Consider the following 19,055-nt stretch of genomic DNA (forward strand, 5'->3'; position numbering starts at 1 on the left):
GCGGAGCACAGGCTCCGGACGCGCAGGCTCAGCGGCCATGGCTCACGGGCCCAGCCGCTCCGCGGCATGTGGGATCTTCCCGGACCGGGGCACGAACCCGTTTCCCCTGCATCGGCAGGCGGACTCTCAACCACTGCGCCACCAGGGAAGCCCTGAATGCACTTTTTGATGAGGGTGAATATATAGTTCATTTGGATATATCTATGTCACTTCTAAGTGTATTTTTCTTATCTACTAGCCTGAGAAATTTTTGATTTCACCAAGTGGCAGGTAGGAAGGGAGGGAAGGAAAAGGAGATGAGGTAGGTCCGGACCTACTGTTTCCTCTTTTGATGGTGTCTGACTGACCTGTATGTCACTGGAGTTGGGTGATAGCACTGTCCTATGTTTTATGAAGCTTGTGTCTTTTCTTCTCAGAGACCATGTGAAAGCAATGGAGGAAAGAAAATTACTTCATAGTTTTTTGGCTGCGTCACAGAAAGGCCTGCCACCTAGGAGAATGAAAGACAGTTACATTGAAGTTCTCTTACCTTTGGGCAGTCAGCCTGAATTAAGAGAGAAATATTTGACTGTTCAAAACACTGTAAGGTAACATGGCACTATTTCTGTTTGTGTCGTTTGTTTTTATTTTATTTCCTTTCTTTATTACAACTTTGAGATATAATTCACACATCATACTGTTCACTTATTTAAAGTGTGTGATTCTCTGGTTTTTCGTATATTTAGAGAGTTGTGCTACCATCACCATAATCAATTTTGGTAGATATTTATCACCCCATAGTGTTTTTTTTTTATGATTTTCATTTCATCACAGTTTTCTTTATTTCACAGGTTTGGCAGGATTCTTGAGGATCTTGACAGCTTAGGAGGTACTGATATTTTAGTATTTTTAAACTGGTACTTACAGTAATACATTGAATCCTCTGGCTGGAAAGGGTCTTTTTTTTTTTTAACATCTTTATTGGCGTGTAATTGCTTTACAATGGTGTGTTAGTTTCTGCTTTATAACAAAGTGAATCAGCTATACGTATACAGATATCCCTATATCCCTTCCCTCTTGCATCTCCCTCCCACCCTCCGTATCCCACCCCTTTAGGTGGACACAAAGCACCGAGCTGATCTCCCTGTGCTATGCGGCTGCTTCTCACTAGCTATTTTACATTTGGTAGTGTATGTCCGTGCCACTCTCTCACTTCATCCCAGTTTCCCTGGAAAGGGTCTTTTTTTCTTTAACTTGCACAGATGAAGATATTCTAAACGAGCAGAAAAAGAAGGGCATCTGCTACTTCTGAATTGTCATAATTATTTAATTAAATTTACCGAAAAGTTGCAGAGTACAAAGAGTTGTTCTCCCCTGAATCATGTGAGAGTATGTTGCTGACACGATGCACATCACCCCCAAATATTTTCATGTGTATTTCCTACAAACAAGGACATTCTCCTTCATAACCACAATATAACCCTCAAAATCAGTAAATTAACACTGATATTTAGACAGTCTAATCCTCAGACCCCATTCAGCTTTGGCCAGAGGTCCTTTATAGCAGAAGGATCCAGTTCTGGATCCAGTTCTGAATCACATGTTGCAATTAGTTGTTGTGTCAGGGATAGTTCCTCAGTCTTTCCCTGACTTTAATGACCTTGATACTTTTGAAGGTTATGGACCAGTTCTTTTGTGGAATTTCTCTCAATTCGGGTATGTTTGATGCTTCCCCAAAGTTAGATTTGGGATGTGCATCTTTGGCAGGAGTGTCCACAGAAGGGATGCTGTGTTTTTATTGCATCTTAGCAGGTAGTGCATAATTCTAATTTGTCCCATTACTGTGATGTTGACTTTGATTCCTTGATGAAGGTGGTGTCTGCCAGGGTTCTTTGCTGTAAAGTTACTCTTTTCCCCTTTGTAATTAATAAGTACCTTGTAGGGAGGTACTTTGAGACCTTGTAAATATCCAATTCTTCATTAGACTTTTCTCAATTACTTTAAAATCAGTATGGACTCAGGGATTCCTATTTTACTGAATGGATTATAATATATTTCTATCATCTGTTTTGATGCTCAACTTGTCCCAGGACTGCCCTTCATTCTTCACGCTGGCTTCTGTGGATTTTTTTGGCTGTGTCCCCATCATTCTTTGAGCACTTCCTCACTTTGTGGTGCAACATTTCTAGGCTCATTTGTACTTTCCCTGCCCCAGTCCTGGAATCAGCCAAATCTCTGAGGAGCCCTGATTCTTTTTAATGGAGAATGATATTTAGAAACCAAGATCTGGGTGCTTGGGATTGTCATTGTTGCTGGGGTATCACTATTCCTGTGTGCTTTCAGTGGATGAGCTGGGGAATATATGCACGTACATGTACATTTACATCTATACCTGCCTGTATGTGTATTCCTTCCTTCCTTCCTCTCTCCCTCCCTCCCTTCCTTCCTCCCTCCCTGTCTCTTCCCTCCTTACCTATCTGTCTACCTGTCTGTCTGTCTGTCTATCTATCTGTCTATCTATCGGAACCCTGGGTTCATACTGATAGTTCCAATTCTAATTCAACCACAGGTTCATTCTTAATTCCTCCCTTTTCATATTTGTAATTCCCTTCTCCAGCTGGCTCCATTATCTGTAGTACATTTACTTATTTGATCAGTTCCCCCGTATGTAGCCAATTTCATATTGCTGCCATCGCGAAACCCTCATGAACGCTCTCCTCACCTCAGTGGGATTCTGCTCCATCCCAGGTCCCCCTCCTCCTTGTGCTCGGGCTGCGGCATGCTGGGCCATTGCTCTCATTGCCTCCCTGCATATCTTCCTGACCCCTCTTGGGCTTCAGCACCCGACTCTGGGCTGTCTGTCTTGCTTGCTCCTACGTAATGGCTTTTGGACTGAAATGTTGGGAAAGGGTTTAAAAAAAGGCTCTAATAATCTTTAAAATAGAGACACAAATCCATTGTTAGGCTTACGGCTAGCTGTATTTTTCTTCAGATTAAATAAACCTGCTTTAAAATTCTTATTGGCCTTTTAAAAAAGAATCACTCACACACACACACACACACTCACTCACTCACTCACTCACTCACTTGACTTCGGTTTACTTAGGTGTCCCTAAATATACAAACTCCCCTGCCACTACCCTGTTTTTCTTCATCACCTCCTGTTGATGGCCAGTCCCTTTCACCTGTTCACTTGATTCTATTCCTTCCGTTTCTTCAAGGAACTTGCCTTATCACGTACCCTGAAGATATCTCCCTCGTATCTCAAGCCTTTTCTCAACCTCACTTTTCCCTTAACTTCTAAACATATTCAAGGCTCTGCATCTTCCAGTGAAAAATAGGTAAAGTGTCCTTCCCTTATAACACTCTCCAGTTTTCTTTCTCTCTCACTTTAGAGCTACCTTTGTGTTCTGGCTTCTGCTCCTCCATGCCATTGAGCTAATTGTGCCAAACTCTTTGAAGCTCCTAATGATGTCAAACTCACCCTTGGGCCTTGGTGACATTTCCTCCTGCCTCTCAGGCTGCTACTTCCCAGTCTCCTTTGTAGATTCCTCTTTCTCTGTTGATCCTTTAAATGTCGCTTATCTTCAGGGTTTTGTCTGCTGCCCTTTTTGTTGTTGGTATCTGCACTTTCTCTATAAATAATCTTCAATCCCAGTGCTTCAGTTGCTCTCAGTATGTGGAATACTTCAGAAGCTACATTTCCTGGCGTGCTTTGTGAGTTGCAGACCAGTTTGTCCTCCTGCCTACTGGCCATCTTCATTTGGATGTGCCGTGGACTTCTCAAATTCAGCATGTTGAAAACAGTCCATTCTGCTCTTCCTGTGCTGTATTCTGTTTCTCAGTGAATGGTACACCATCTTCACTCATGCAAGTTAGAAACCTGAGTTAATTCAGGTCTTGTCAAGCCTGCCTTCTTCTTAGCTCTTGGACCTTTTCTCTTGCTTTCACTTCCACTAATGCTTTGGAAGGTCAAACACTTAGGATTTCTTCTCTGGGTACCACAAGTTTTTTGAATGGAGTTTCTTGCCTTTCGCCCCTCATCCCCCCACTACATTCTTTAGCAGGTGCATGGATGAAAGGGTTTGTTATTGCTCAACGAGTATTTATTGAGCACAGACCCTGTCCTGAGGGTTGATGATAAACAATTTGTTTTTAATAAATTTATTTATTCTTTTATTTTTGGCTGCGTTGGGTCTTCGTTGCTGCGCACGGGCTTCCTCTAGTTGCGGCGAGCAGGGGCTACTCTTTGTTGAGGTGTGCGGGCTTCCCATTGGGGTGGCTTGTCTTTGTTGAGGAGCATGGGCTCTAGGTGTGTGGACTTCAGTAGTTGTGGCACGCAGGCTCAGTAGTTGTGGCTCATAGGCTCTAGAGCACAGGCTCAGTAGTTGTGGCGCACAGGCTTAGTTGCTCCGTGGCATGTGGGATCTTCCCAGACCAGGGCTCGAACCCGTGTCCCCTGCTTTGGCAGGAGGATGCTTAACCACTATGCTACCAGGGAAGTCCCGATGATACAAATTTGAATGAATCATAGGGCAAGCAGGGAGACCACTATAAAGAAGTACAGTACAGTTTTAAATGAGTTGATATTTGTGAGGTACATAGAACCATGCTTTGCACCTTTAAATGCTTGTTAAAATATGGAAAGTACACAGATAACCACAGGGTGGTGTAGGAGCTGAGGGTGATTTAGGGAAGGAGGGAGAACTCTGAGGCAAATAATAGCTTCATGATTAGGAAGGAGTGAAGAGGAAAACAGGTAGCTGAGCCCTTGTGATTTGTTTCTCTTTTTTGAAGATGTCTGATGCTGTCAGACTCATGTGCTGGGGTCTTTTTCTGATTTAGGCACTGTGTCTCTGTTGAGTGGTAATAAGCCACCTGGCGGGCCTGGGCTTTGGGCTTCAGTTTCCTCACCAAATCTAAAATTGAACAGTCAGAGTAGAGGATTCCCAGATCTCTTCAATGTATAAAAAAGTCTTTGGTTCTAGGAAAAGACCACTAGTGGAATATGGAGGATTGGGTCTTCAAAACCAGATAAGACTTTATTTTTTATTTTATTTTATTTTATTTTTTACATCTTTATTGGAGTATAATTGCTTTACAATGTGTGCCAGTTTCTGCTTCACAACAAAGTGAATCAGCTATACATATACATATGTTCCCATATCGCTTCCCTCTTGCGTCTCCCTCCCCCCCACCCCCCCATCCCACCCCTCTAGGTGGTCACAAAGCACAGAGCTGATCTCCCTGTGCTATGCGGCTGCTTCCCACTAGCTATCTACCTTACATTTGGTAGTGTATATAAGTAAGTCAGAAAGGGTTGTTATTTTATATCTGCAGTTCTGAGCCATGGATGCTAATTGAAATCACCTGAGTAGCTTTAAAAACTGATGCCTGGATTCGACTTCTGCAGATTCTGATTTAAATGGTCTATATAGTTCAGCTTCGACATCAGGATTTTGTATCAGGTTCCTGTTTTTCATCTTTGTTCTCACATACCAATTCTTTTTTAAAAAATTAATTAATTAATTTTAACATCTTTATTGGAGTATAATTGCTTTACAATGGTGTGTTAGTTTCTGCTTTATAACAAAGTGAATCAGTTATACATATACATATGTTCCCATATCTCTTCCCTCTTGCGTCTCCCTCCCTCCCACCCTCCCTATCCCACCCCTCTAGGTGGTCACAAAGCACCGAGCTGATCTCCCTGTGCTATGCGGCTGCTTCCCACTAGCTATCCATTCCACGCTTCGTAGTGTATATATGTCCATGCCACCCTCCCGCCCTGTCACAGCTTACCCTTCCCCCTCCCCATATCCCCAAGTCCATTCCCCAGCAGGTCCCTGTCTGATTTCAGGGAGTAAATTGCGAATGTTAAAAAATAATTTTGCTTTTCCTTTATTTGGTTCTCTTCTGTTTTCCTACAGTTCTTATTTGCTACATGCACAACAAAATTCATTCAGCTAAGATGTCTCCTTTATCGATAGTTACAGCCCTGGTGGACAGGATTGGTAAGTGATATTATTTTCTAGACATACTTAGAATTTTTAGTAATTATAAAATATTATTGAGATTAGAGGAAATGTTTTCCTTTTATGGGGGAATTTTTATGTATATATGTGCATATGAAAATGTCTAGATTGCAATATACCAAGATATTTATTATAATTATCTTTGGGTAGAAGAGTTTTACATGATTCCAGTTTTATTTTTTATACTCTTTGCATTGTCTAATTTTTCAAAAATTATTTTTGAAAAATTATTGTTAGTTTTGAAGACAAAAAGGAAATATAGTGAAATTTGCCAGAATTTCAAATGAAATTGTCCATTTACAGTATAGAACATTTGGAGTATGGTTTGGGCTCAGGTTGATTTTTCTGTTTTGTAGATATGTGTAAGAAGAGCTTAAGCCCAGAACAGGACATCAAGTTCAGTGGCCATGTTAGTTGGGTTGGGAAGACGTCCATGGAAGTGAAGATGCATATGTTCCAGGTGTGTCTGTGCCCGAAGACTGCCCCCTTGTTCCAATACAACCAGCTGGTCTCAGTGAAAGAAAAGCTTATTCACCTGTCTATCCATAGACAGATATATAGTTCACCCATTTATAGAAAAACAATTCAAGTTCACGTCATACAGATGGTGTGTTAATATCCTCCTCCTGGACATAGACTGACACGTAATTTGGTGTTTATGCTTACTGTTTATTACTTTGAAATCATATACAGCTCCATGTTAAGGTACTTGTTTCTAGTTTTGCCCCAGAGAATTTCCCTACAGTCTGAGTTCTGTTAAGCATGAATCGGATTGGTGACTGTTAGTTTCCTAGGGCTGCTGTAGCAAAGTACCACAAACCATGTGGCTTAAAACAACATAAATTAATTGTCTTAACAATTGAGAGGCTAGAAATCCAAAATCAAGGTCTCAGTAGGACCATGCTCTATCTAAAACCCGTAGGGGAGAAGCCTTCCGTGCTTTCTTCCTAGCTTCTAGTGGTTTGCTGGCCCTTTGGCATACCTTGGCTTGTAGTTGTAACACTTCAATCTCTTCCTTCTTCATCACATAGCATTTTTCTCTTGTGTGTCTGTGTCTCTTCTCTTCTCTTCTTTTATTTATTTATTGGCTGCGTTGGGTCTTTGTTGCTGCATGTGGGCTTTCTCTAGTTGGGGCGAGCGGGGGGCTATTCTTTGTTGCAGTGCGTGGGCTTCTCATTGTGGTGGCTTCTCTTGTTGCAGAGCATGGGCTGTAGGCGTGTGGGCTTCAGTAGTTGCAGCATGTGGGCTCAGTAGATGCGGCATGCGGACCCCTAGAGTGCACGGGCTTCAGTAGTTATGGAGCGTGGGCTCAGTAGTTGCAGCACATGGGCTCAGTAGCTGTGGCTTGTGGGCTCTAGAGTACAGACTCAGTAGTTGTGGCACACGGGCTTAGTTGCTCTGCGGCATGTGGGATCTTCCCGGACCAGGAATCGAAACTGTCCCTTGCATTGGCAGGCAGATTCTTAACCACTGTGCCACCAGGTGAGTCCTCTTCTCTTCTTATAAGGACATCAGTGATACTGGATTAAGGGCCCACCTACTCCTGTGTGACCTCATCTTACCTGATTACATCTGCAGCAACCCTATGTCCAAATAAAGTCACGTGCACAGGTACTGAGGGTTAGGACGTCAACATATCTTGTTGGGGGAAACAGTTCAACCCATAACAGTCACTGAGATTACTACAGCAGTTAGGAACAGCCTCTCTAATGAGCATAACTCAGAATAGCTATTATAAAGAAATGAAGAAATTTGTCAAGAAAAAGTACCTCAAAGAGGGTCATAGTACAGAAATCAAATAATTCAGAGTATGTTGAAGATTTCATTGTGAAAACTTACTTAAGGGTGACTTACTCAGTTATGTCAGGGTATTCAGTGGATCTGTCATTCAGATACGTGAAATTATGAAGCATTTCACGTTTTGGAAAAAGTCTGAAGGTTGCTCTGCAGTAATTAAAGTTGTTTGTCAAAATAGGTAAGTAGTTTTTTATTTGATGCTGTATGTAAACAGTTGAATTTTTTAACTTCCATGTTGCTGTAACTGACGGTAATACTGCTTTTAAAGCAAATATCGTAAAGTTGTTGGGGATGCTCCTCTGATTTGTTCGCACCCTTTTTTAATCTTCATGGTTGATGCACGGTGGATTCCTGGAATAAGACCTTCTTTCTAAGGAATCTTGGACAAATACGTTGAAAAAGAGATACAGGAATTATTGGGAGGAGAGAGCCAGTGAAAATCAGTGCCAGAGAAGTACAGACTTTTGTTTTAAATTTGCATTTCTCATTGGCCATTTTGATTAATAACTCACGGCTTGAGTGATCCTTTATTCCAGAGAGGCAGCTTGGCAATAGGTACCCTGCCTCTGGTTTGGCTGAAATGTAAGTTCAAATCCCAGCTCTGCTGCTTATTAGCCATGTGACTGTGGGCAAATTTCTTGCCTTCTGTGAGATGCTGTTTTGTTATCACAGTAACCACTAATCAAATGTTGGCCATTATATTACTTTATCGTCATTACTATGGAGGTGGTCCCGCTTGACCGTCAGACCTGCCTTTTGGGGTTCCTGTTAGAGCTCTCTTCCGAGTGTGCTCTCGCTACCTCAAGTCCAGTGTGTTCCAAACTGAGTGCATCAGCTTCCTTTCCAATCCTGACCCTCCTCAGGTTTCCCCTTTGCCACCCTCCGATTTCTCCCAGCTCCAAACCTTTGTGAAAGCTTTAATTTTTTTTCCCTTTCCCGTGCAGCCTTTTGCCAAGTCTTGCGAATTCATCACCCACAGCTACTCACCAGAGTCCTTTCTTTCCCTTCCCTTTGACCTCTGTGTTTCATTCAAGCCCTCACTGCCTCTTGTGTGAGTACTTTAGCTATCTTTTAATTACTCTGCCTGCCTCTTGTCTGTTCTCTCTGTGTTAATTTTACACATCTCTTCCAGATAGGTCTTCCGAAGCCGATCTTCAATCACATCTCTTCCCTTCTCAAAACCCTTCCGTGACCATTATCTGTGGATCAAAGTCTAAATTGCTTTGACTAGTTAGGATCTAAGGTGCTCCATAAACTAGCACCAACCTACCTTTGCAGCTATATTCCCTCCAACTTACCGTTCACACACCTTTTTGGAGCGCACAGCTGGAGACCTTGAGCATCCTAAGAGTAGAGAGTTGTTCACCTTGCATCCCCGATGCTCAGCACTAGTGTTCATTGTAATACACTGGAACGTAAACAGTAGGTGAGCGGATGAGCATCCTCGGGCACACTTTTCCTTTTGCCGGGATTCCTTGGGCTCTGGCTCTGCATATCCATATTCCACCTGTGCTTCTGTGTCACTTCATGCTCGAAACCTTCCCTGATCTTTTCAGCTCATAGTACCTGTTCCTTCCCCACGCCTCCTTCCCTCTGACCTTCTCTCCTGGGACCTGCTGTCCTCTGCCTTGCAGAGCTGTGTATGAACGTCTTTTCTCTTCCACTCGACTATGTGCGCCTCAACAACAGGATCTGGGTGTGAGTCACCTCGCCCACTTCCTGACGGCATTCATTTAACGTTGACTTAGCAGTGATTTATGGAGTGCCCCGTCTGTGCTTGGTGTACAACAGTGAGCAAAACAGGAAGTTCCATTCTCTTGGAGTTCACACTCTAGTAGTGCTCAGTAGTTAGCTGCCTCAGTTCATTTGTCGGCAGTTGGCAGCCATCGATCCGGTATCTGCTGTCTGCCAGCCTTTGTGTCAATTGCTGGGAAACGAATGAGAATAAAAATGGTCGTTGTCCTCAAGGAGCTCTTGGTGCAGTCGGGAGACAGGCACATAAATAAATGATTATGATATAGTAAATTATTACGCACTATTTCTGGACAGGGACAGTATTGGCATTGTATGTGGGAAAATTCTTTGCAGGACCGTTCCCTGCCTTGTGAGCTGTTTAGCTCTTTGGTTACCCCTCGCTGCGCTAGTAGTGTCCCCCAGCTCATGGGACAGCCATCACTAGCGTTGCACATTTCCAGATGCCCTCCGGGGGATGACATCTTCCTCGCTTATGTTGAGAACCGCTGTCAGGAGAGGACTTTGTTTCCACTTAGGTGGCAAACAAAGGAGGGAGTGATGAACTCTGCCTGGGGAGTAGGGCTGGGGCCGGGGAGGGGAGGAGTGTCTTGAGGAATCCGGCCCTGAGGAAGGCATCTGGCAGAGGCCTGGAGGGGAGGCGGTCAGGTGACAAAATGGGACATTTCAGGACCTCCAAGTTGTCAGCTGTGGCTAGAGAAAGGAGTGCAGGCATGCCGGGAGTGTTTGGTGAACAACTAGAGTGGAATCTGGGCTCCGTGGTGGAGGCTTTACATAGAATGCCAGCAGGCGTAGACCAGACGCTGGGATAAAGGAAGACCTCTTGCAAGGTTTGAATAGGACAGGGACATAGTAAGATTGGTGAGACTCTTCTGCAAGTCGAGGGGGAAGGCTCATAACGGCCTGAACAGGTAGTGGTGATGAGGGCTAGTGGTCGCTTTGTTGAGGATGGAACCACCTGTACCCTCAGGTTACGATATGACTTGATGATATGACTCTCCTGGAAGTACAGACTTCTAGGGAAAAAAAAAAATACCTTAAACTCTCAATGGCCTCTGCATTGTAAATATTTAGCTTAATCCACAGAATTCTCATTGATCTTACCCTTTCTTGGAAGCCCCTGTGCCAGGCTAAGGAAACAAACACATCCTGGTAGTTGGCACACTCAAGTTCCCTGAAAATACAAATGTCTGGGAGAGCGATGGGAGGTCCGCCTGGCTGTGTGTGCCTTTGGGAGGACAGGTAGGCCTGGAGAAAGCCAGCGTTCTGCAAGATGCGGGACGCTTAAATGATGGTGATGCACAAGGTCCCCCCGTGACCCTTGCCCTTGGGTCCCAGTCACTCACAGCTCCAAGGCCCATAGTTTGTGCCCATCCCAGCACTTCTCACACTGTGCACTGTTTGGGTTTTTGGGTATCTCTCTCCTCCGCTAGACCACAGACTCTTCACTCTTGCTGCCTTTTCCCCCCTAGAGCCCAGTTGTGTGCCTGGCATCTCAGCAGATGGTGGTTAGTGAAAGCACTCGTCCTGTTTTGCTAATTTCAGCCTTTCCCAAAGGCTGTGATATCAGTTAGGATTGTAGTAGGTCTTCCCAGTAAATGCATTTCTTACATCTGCATTTTCTTTCCTTTGTTCTCTAGTTACACGACAATGAATTTTCCCCTGTTTTGGATGCGACATTTGTAATGGTGGCTCGTGATTCTGAAAACAAAGGGTAATTGCAGTTTTGTTCCTAATTCTTTATTTTGAAAAATATCAAAGATACGTAAAATTGAAGAGAAGACTTTAATAAATTTCTAGGATACCATCACCTAGACTTAAGAGTTTTAAAATTTTGCCATATTTGCTTCTTCTGTTTTTTTAAAAGTATATTATTTTCTTTATAATATTTTAAAGCAAATCCCAGACATAATGACATTTCACCTCTAAATACTTCAGTGTAGGGCACTGCTTTAAAAATGAGGCTATTTCCTTAAATAACTACATTACCATTCGCACACCTAACAAAAATAATAGTAAGTCCTTAATATATTCTAATAGTTCATATTCACTTTTTCCGACATATCTTTAACGACCTATTCAAATCAGGATCCAAACAAGGTCCACATATTACATTTGATTTGTATATCTCTTAAGTCTGTTTTTTTTGTTAACAGCTTTATTGAGATATAATTCACATACCATACAGTTCACCCATTGAAAGTGTACAATTTAATGGCTTTTAGTATATTCATAGAATTGTGCAGTCTCATCAGTCTGTTTTAATCTGGAATGGTTGTGTGTCCCCACTGTCCCCTTATCCTTTCATATCATTAACTGGTTGAAAGCCCAGATTGATTGTTCTTTAGAGTGTCCCACTTTCTGGATTTGTCTCATTGCTTCCTTGTGGTATTTTTTTTTTAACTTGTTTCACTCTCCCTAGTATTTTCTGTAAATTGAAGTTAGGTCTAAACCTTGATTAGATTTGAGTTCAGCGTATTTGGTGAGAGCGCTTCGTAGGTGATGATGTCTCTGTATCTCATATTGTATCATGTCAGGAGGTATAGATTGTCCCACTCATAGTAATGCTGAGATTAGTGTGTGGGTTCAAGTAGCGACACACTTTAATTTTTGCCTTGTGTAGTTCAATTTATCCTCTTGTGATCAGCAATAATCTACAGGTGTAGTACAGTACAAGGTGTATCCAATGTATCCAATCTTATGAATAGCTAGTTTCCCGTCAGTCTTCCTCCAGTGCTTTTAATGTCCTTTGCTGATCATTGCTTTTATTATTTTCATTAGGGGATGTAAAATGATTCTCAAATTCTGTCATTTCTTTCTATATTTATTAGCTGGAGATCTGTAAAGAAGAGTTTTCCCTTATCAGCTAGGGCAATTTGGATTGTAAAGGAAAGTTAGGATCAGTGTTTCATTCTTGCTTTTATTTACACATTTACTAGCTAGTGATGACATAGTTTTTCTGCTATTTTGCTTTTTAAAAAAGTATCATTGTATGTTCATGGATTTTAATATAGTAAATATGTTTTAATACATTGCAGCCATTGTTCTTCCTGTTTCTCAGAGTGAACATCTTTGGTCAGTGGGAACTCCTTTAAGCTGACTGCTGTGATAAGCTATTTTGACATTTCCTAGTTAGTCTTTGATAACTTCCTGCTCTCTGGTACAATGAGATGTCTTGGACTCATTCTGTACATTTCCTGCCCCAGGGCTGGAATCAGCCAGTTTTCCAAGGAGTCCTCAGGTTCCTTTTAGTGGGAAACTGGTATTTAGACACCAAAATCTGGGTACTAGAACTATACGTTGTTACTAGTTTGTCATGTTTCTAGGCCTTTTCAGTAGACAGGGCTTGGATGTATGTTAAAAAGCAAACAAAAAACCTCATAAATTTGTACTGTCATTTCCAAGTCCAGTTTAACTGTACAGACTTTAACACTTTATCATTTTTCTCTTACATTGGATTCTTGGTTCCCTAATGCCAGTTACACAAGGCATTCAGACTGGGAAAAACTGTTTAATTATGTGTGTGGGAGTTGGGTAGGGGGGGAACGTTTCAGGATTGCTGTTTGTACAGACGGAGTCTAGAGGCCTATGGGAAGTCTAATTTGTTTTAGGAACTTGAGTTAGGAGTCTGCAATGAGAAATCTCTTCTGCTGCATGGAAAGCTGACTTGGAAACCCGACTTAAGATCTAAAAACCCCTTGGTGACTCTGATCTGAGCAAAGAATCCACCCATCTTCTCTAGCTCCTCTCACCAGCTCCAGCTGACCTGCCGCTCCTAGGGGCTGCCCTGGGGCTCCTTTTCCAGCACTGAGGGCGTTACTTAAAGCTTCTCTCCCAGCTGATGCATTCTAATTTTCCAAGCTGCCATTTCTGTACTTTTGTGGGTTTTTTTGTTTTTTGTTTTTTTGCAGTATGCGGGCCTCTCACTGTTGTGGCCTCTCCCGTTGTGGAGCACAGGCTCCGGACGCGCAGGCTCAGCGGCCATGGCCCACGGGCCCAGGCGCTCCGCGACATGTGGGATCTTCCCGTACCGGGGCACGAACCCGTGTCCCCTGCATCGGCAGGCGGACTCTCAACCACTGCGCCACCAGGGAAGCCCCCATTTCTGTACTTTCATTTCCGTTTTTCTTTCATCCAACCTTTGGATTCTACCACAGTGAAGTACTATCCCTTTCTCAGTGTTTTATTTTGGAAAATTTCACATCTACAGAAATGTAGAAAGAATAATGCAATGAGCACCCATATGCCCTTCACCTAAATTCTCGAATTAACATTTTACCACATTTGCCTTACTCTTGTCCTTTCTCGATAAATACAAACATATATACTTTTTCCCCTGGAATTGTTTCAAAGTAAGTTTGAGACTACTTTACCCTAATTCAGCATGTATCTCCTAAGAATAAGGCCATTCTCCTACATAACCTCAGTGCCTTTATTATATCCAAGAAATTTAACGGTGATACAATTATATTATCTAATATATGATTCATATTCAAACTTTGCCAATTGTCCCTAAAATATTCTTTATAACCTTTTCCCCCGAGTCAGGGTCTGATTAAGGACCATATATTATATGCGGTAATCATGTTTCTTTAAATAATTCCCCTTAAAATAATCCCCCTGCTGCTTTCTGTCTTTTAAGACGTTGACTTCTTACAATTTTTTATTGAAGTATAGTTGATTTACAATGTTGTGTTAGTTTCAGGTGTACAGCAAAGTGATAGTTATATATCTCTATCTCTATCTCTATCTATATTGTTTTTCAGATTCTTTTCCCATATAGGTTATTACAAAATATCGAGTATAGTTCGTTGTGTTATACAGTAGGTCCTCGTTGGTTATTTATTTTATATATAGCAGAGTGTATATTTTAATCCCAAACTCCCAATTTATCCCCCCCCCGCAGTTTTCCCTGTGGTAACCAGAAGTTTGTATTCTATGTCTGTGAGTCTATTTCTGTTTTGTAAATAAGTTCATTTGTATCATTTTTTTTAGATTCCACATATAAGTGATATCATATGATATTTGTCCTTCTCTGTCTGGCTTACTTTACTTAGTATGATAATCTCTAGTTGCATCTATGTTGCTGCAAATGGCATTATTTCATTCTTTTTATGGCCGAATAATATTCCATTTTGTATATATACCACATCTTCGTTATCCATTCATCTGTCGATGGACTCTTAGGTTGCTTCCATGTCTTGATTATTGTAAATAGTGCTGCAGTGAACATTGGGGTGCATGTATCTTTTCAAATTATGGTTTTCTCCAGATATATGCCGAGTAGTGGGATTGCTGGATAATATGGTAGCTCTATTTTTAGTTTTTTAAGGAACTCCCATACTGTTTTGCATAGTGGCTGTACCAATTTACATTCCCACCAACAGTATAGGAGGGTTCCCTTTTCTCCACACCCTCTCCAGTATTTATTATTATTATTATTATTTTAAAATATTTATTTATTATTTACTTATCTTGGCTGCACCAGGTCTTAGTTGCGGCATACGTGATCTTTAGTTGTGGCATGCAGACTTCTTAGTTGCGGCATGCATGTGGGCTCTAGTTCCCCGACCAGGGATCGAACCTGGGCCCCCTGCATTGGGAGCTTGGAGTCTTACCCACTGGCCACTAGGGAAGTCCCTCCAGCATTTATTATTTGTAGACTTTTTGATGATGGCCATTCTGACTGGTGTGAGGTGATATCTCATTGTAGTTTTGATTTGCATTTCTCTAATAATTAGTGATGTGGAGCATCTTTTCATGTGCCTTTTGGCCATCTGTATGTCTTCTTTGGAGAAATGTCTATTTAGATCTTCTGCCCATTTTTTATCGGGTTGTTTGTTTTTTTGATATTGAGCTGTATGAGCTGTTTGTATATTTTGGAGATTAATGCCTTGTTAGTTGCACCGTTTGCAAATATTTTCTCACATTCTGAGGGTTATCTTTTCATTTTGTTTATGGTTTCCCTTGCTGTACAAAAGCTTCTAAGTTTAATTAGGTCCCATTTGTTTATTTTTGTGTTTATTTCCATTACTCTAGGAGACAGATCCAAAAAGATATTGCTGTCAAATATCTTACTCTTTATGTCAAAGAGTATCCTGCCTATGTTTTCCTCTAGGAGTTTTATAGTATTTGGTCTTACGTTTAGGTCTTTAATCCACTTTGAGTTTATTTTTGTGTATGGTGTTAGAGAATGTTCTAATTTCATTTTTTTACATGTAGCTGTCCAGTTTTCCCAGCACCACTTATTGAAGAGACTGTCTTTTCTCCATGTATATTCTTTGCCTCCTTTGTAATAGGTTAATTGACCGTAAGTGCATGGGTTTATTTTTGGGTCTTTTATCCTGTTCCATTGATCTATATTTCTGTTTTTGTGCCAGTACCATACTGTTTTGATGACTAGTTTTGTAGTATAGTCTGAAGTCAGGGAGCCTGATTCCTCCAGCTCTGTTTTTCTTTCTAGCCAAATTGCTAGATTGCTTTGGCTATTTGGGATCTTTTGTGTTTCCATACAAGTTTAAGAATTTTTTGTTCCAGTTTTGTGAAAAATGCCATTGGTAGTTTGATAGGGATTGAATTGAATTTGTAGATTGCCTTGGGAAGGCACTGACATTTTTGAAGAGTCCAGGCCGGTTGTCTTACAGAATGTTCTACAACCTATATTTTACTGTTTCCTCATAATTAGAATCAGGTGAAACATTTTGGCAAGTGGCCATATCCTTTTACAACGTGAACTTTCTAGTGTGTATATAAGTCTGTAACCAGAAGAGTCCCCTAATTGTTCAGAGTTCTTATGTGAAGCAGTCAGTAAGTGTTACCCAAAATGAACACCTTCAGTTTTTATTAGGTAATGGCATGTCTTAAAATTTTTCTTTTCTTTTCTTCTCTTTAGGCCGGCATTTGTAAATCCACTCACCCTTGAAAGCCCAGAGGAAGAAGAGATCTTTAGACAAGGAGAATGTATATTAATTTGTTCATAATAAGATACAATTTAAAAAGCACATTAACTGTACTGCAGAGGAGATTATTTAAGAGTATGTATGGACTCCTCATACCAGTAAAGTATCCACAGAGTCCATACTTTGAACTTTTTTTTTTTTTTTTTTTTTTGCGGTACGCGGGCCTCTCACTGCTGTGGCCTCTCCCGCTGCGGAGCACAGGCTCCGGACGCGCAGGCCCAGCAGGCATGGCTCACGGGCCTAGACGCTCCACGGCATGTGGGATCTTCCCAGACCGGGTCACGAACCCACGTCCCCTGCATCGGCAGACGGACTCTCAACCACTGCGCCACCAGGGAAGCCCTGAACGGTTTTTATTGATGATACAATATTAAGTGAAGTAATTTGTTTTCTCACATTTAATGAAATGGGAAATGTATCTTAATGAGATAACTGCTGGTTGGGGCTGTAGGTCAAGGTGATTATAAGTGGTCTCACACTGAGCAGACATGATTTCCATCTGAAAGCAAAAAATCACTGAAAGTGTTATGTAGCCTCAGCAGCCTTCTCTGGGATAGATGTGCAATTTCCAGTGGGCTTTTCGAAATCTGGAAATACTGCGTTTATAGGGTCCGAGGCAGCCCCGGTCGGCAGCCCAGTGCTGTAGTGTGGCCCTCCTGATCATAGCTCCTTATTGTCTCCTGTTCCAGTGAACAAGGGGACAAGGGTCACCTTCAGCTCCATGTCATTACTGAAAATGGCTCCCACTGCTGAGGAGAGGACAACCATACATGAGATGTTTCTTAACACGCTGGATCCAAAGTAAGTTAGGACGGTGAGATTCCTGGTTGGGAAAGCATCTAAACCTTGGCCTTCTCACGAGCTACACTTGCTTGAACATATTGGGCATTGTTTGCAAATATTTTGCTTTTCAGCAGCAAAACCATGGCATTGACAGGGTTTACTCGATCTCCATTTGTACAGGACTGTAAGTTTTCGAAGTCGAGTTTTGCCTCCTAATGCAGTGTGGATGGAGAATTCAAAACTGAAGAGCTTGGATATTTGCCACCCTCAGGTATTGGAATTTAGTGAAAAATCTTCTAAACAGGATAACTTGGACTCATGACACTCATCTAAGAGTTGACACGCCTTCAAACTGACCTCTGTTCTGTGGCATTGTGAATTCCTTTGTTCTACAGATTCGGATCGTCACAGGGCTTGTATTTATTAATATTTATTTTATGTCCTGTAGGAGCGGAACATTTTCAATCGAATCTTTGGTGGTTTCCTTATGAGGAAAGCATATGAACTTGGATGGGCTACTGCTTGTAACTTCGGGTGAGTTGGATTTCAGGTAGTCTTAACTCCTGAGAAGCCGTTTATACTGCCTCACTCAGTGAAACATTTTGGACCCGCCTGGATGTGTTTGGGAATATATTGTGTTTTTAAATAAATGCTACACTTGTACCAGGTGGGTTTGACCTTTATTTTAGAAGGCTCTCGCTCTGATGTTGTCCCTTAGTACATTAAATGCCTGCTGAGAAAAAGGGGTGATGATACGCAGAAGGGAAAAGATGATTTAGATACTGATCTGGTCACAGTGCCATCTCTTACCATCTGGTATGGTTATTCCCTCCTTCTCTAGGTTTATTCTTTGACCATTTAAAGTTTGCTTCAGCTGATTGTCAGGAAAAAACTAGAGATCATCTGAATTTTGCAGTTGACCACAAGTACTGTGTTTTCCCAACAGTGGTTCCCGACCATTTATAGTCGCCGTGGATGATATCATGTTTCAGAAACCTGTTGAGGTTGGATCATTGCTGTTTCTTTCTTCGCAGGTAGGTGTGTGATGAGAGATGAAATACAATTTTTATTATTTGGGCCTAGAAGAGAGGTTTTTATATTCTAAAGCCACCGTTTCTCTTATGACTGCTTTCTTCCCCCTTCCTAATGCAATTAACTAACTATCGTGTCCATAATCGCTTAGGTTTGCTTTACTCAGGGAAATTACATTCAAGTCAGAGTACACAGTGAGGTGGCCTCTCTACAGGATAAAGAGCATATGACCACCAATGTCTTTCATTTCACGTTCATGTCGGAAAAAGAAGTGCCCTTGGTTTTCCCCAGAACATATGGAGGTAAGTGGCAAATGAGTGCTTGTCCCTAATGAGGGGAACTTTTAAAGACATTTCTCTCCTTTTAAATTGTTGTAGGAAGTACTCTGATGCCCATCAGCCCTAGAGCATGTCTTTAGGGGATTGTGCTTTTGAGATTCTGCAGCCCTGAAGGCCAGGATGCCTCATGGCGTTCAGGTGGCCATTGCTGGTCTGCCTGCCTGGCTGTTGTCTGAAGGGCCAGTGTCAGCTGCAGGCAGCCACTGGTGGTCAGGACCGTTCCAGCCAAAGGGCCAGAGTCGAGGCACTCTCTGGCCCAGCAGCACATGCCTGGTGCCGGTTTTGAATTTTCATTGCTGTCCCAGTGTTCCCAAGTAGTTTTGTGTTTGTATAGTGATTTTCTTAGGTGCTGCACGTGTCTCCAGAGCTCTCTCTCTTAT

General features: G+C 41.9%; 1 protein-coding gene across 3 annotated transcripts in view; it reads left to right on the forward strand.

Moving 5' to 3' along the window:
* ACOT9 (acyl-CoA thioesterase 9) overlaps positions 1-19,055 on the forward strand; it is a 46,796-nt gene that overhangs the window by 8,877 nt on the left and 18,864 nt on the right. For 2 of the 3 annotated variants that reach the window (XM_070044743.1, XM_030843817.2), the window contains 11 exons: positions 417-587; positions 831-868; positions 5,910-5,993; positions 6,371-6,474; positions 11,204-11,277; positions 16,456-16,523; positions 17,212-17,323; positions 17,486-17,576; positions 17,754-17,839; positions 18,252-18,339; positions 18,489-18,639. In XM_070044743.1, the coding sequence (XP_069900844.1) occupies positions 417-587; positions 831-868; positions 5,910-5,993; positions 6,371-6,474; positions 11,204-11,277; positions 16,456-16,523; positions 17,212-17,323; positions 17,486-17,576; positions 17,754-17,839; positions 18,252-18,339; positions 18,489-18,639 (1,067 nt within the window). The remainder of the gene's footprint in view (positions 1-416; positions 588-830; positions 869-5,909; positions 5,994-6,370; positions 6,475-11,203; positions 11,278-16,455; positions 16,524-17,211; positions 17,324-17,485; positions 17,577-17,753; positions 17,840-18,251; positions 18,340-18,488; positions 18,640-19,055) is intronic. The other variant, XM_070044742.1, reaches the window with a different exon arrangement.

This window comes from Globicephala melas, chromosome X (genome assembly GCF_963455315.2).
Source record: "Globicephala melas chromosome X, mGloMel1.2, whole genome shotgun sequence".
Classification (NCBI taxonomy): Eukaryota; Metazoa; Chordata; class Mammalia; order Artiodactyla; family Delphinidae; genus Globicephala; species Globicephala melas.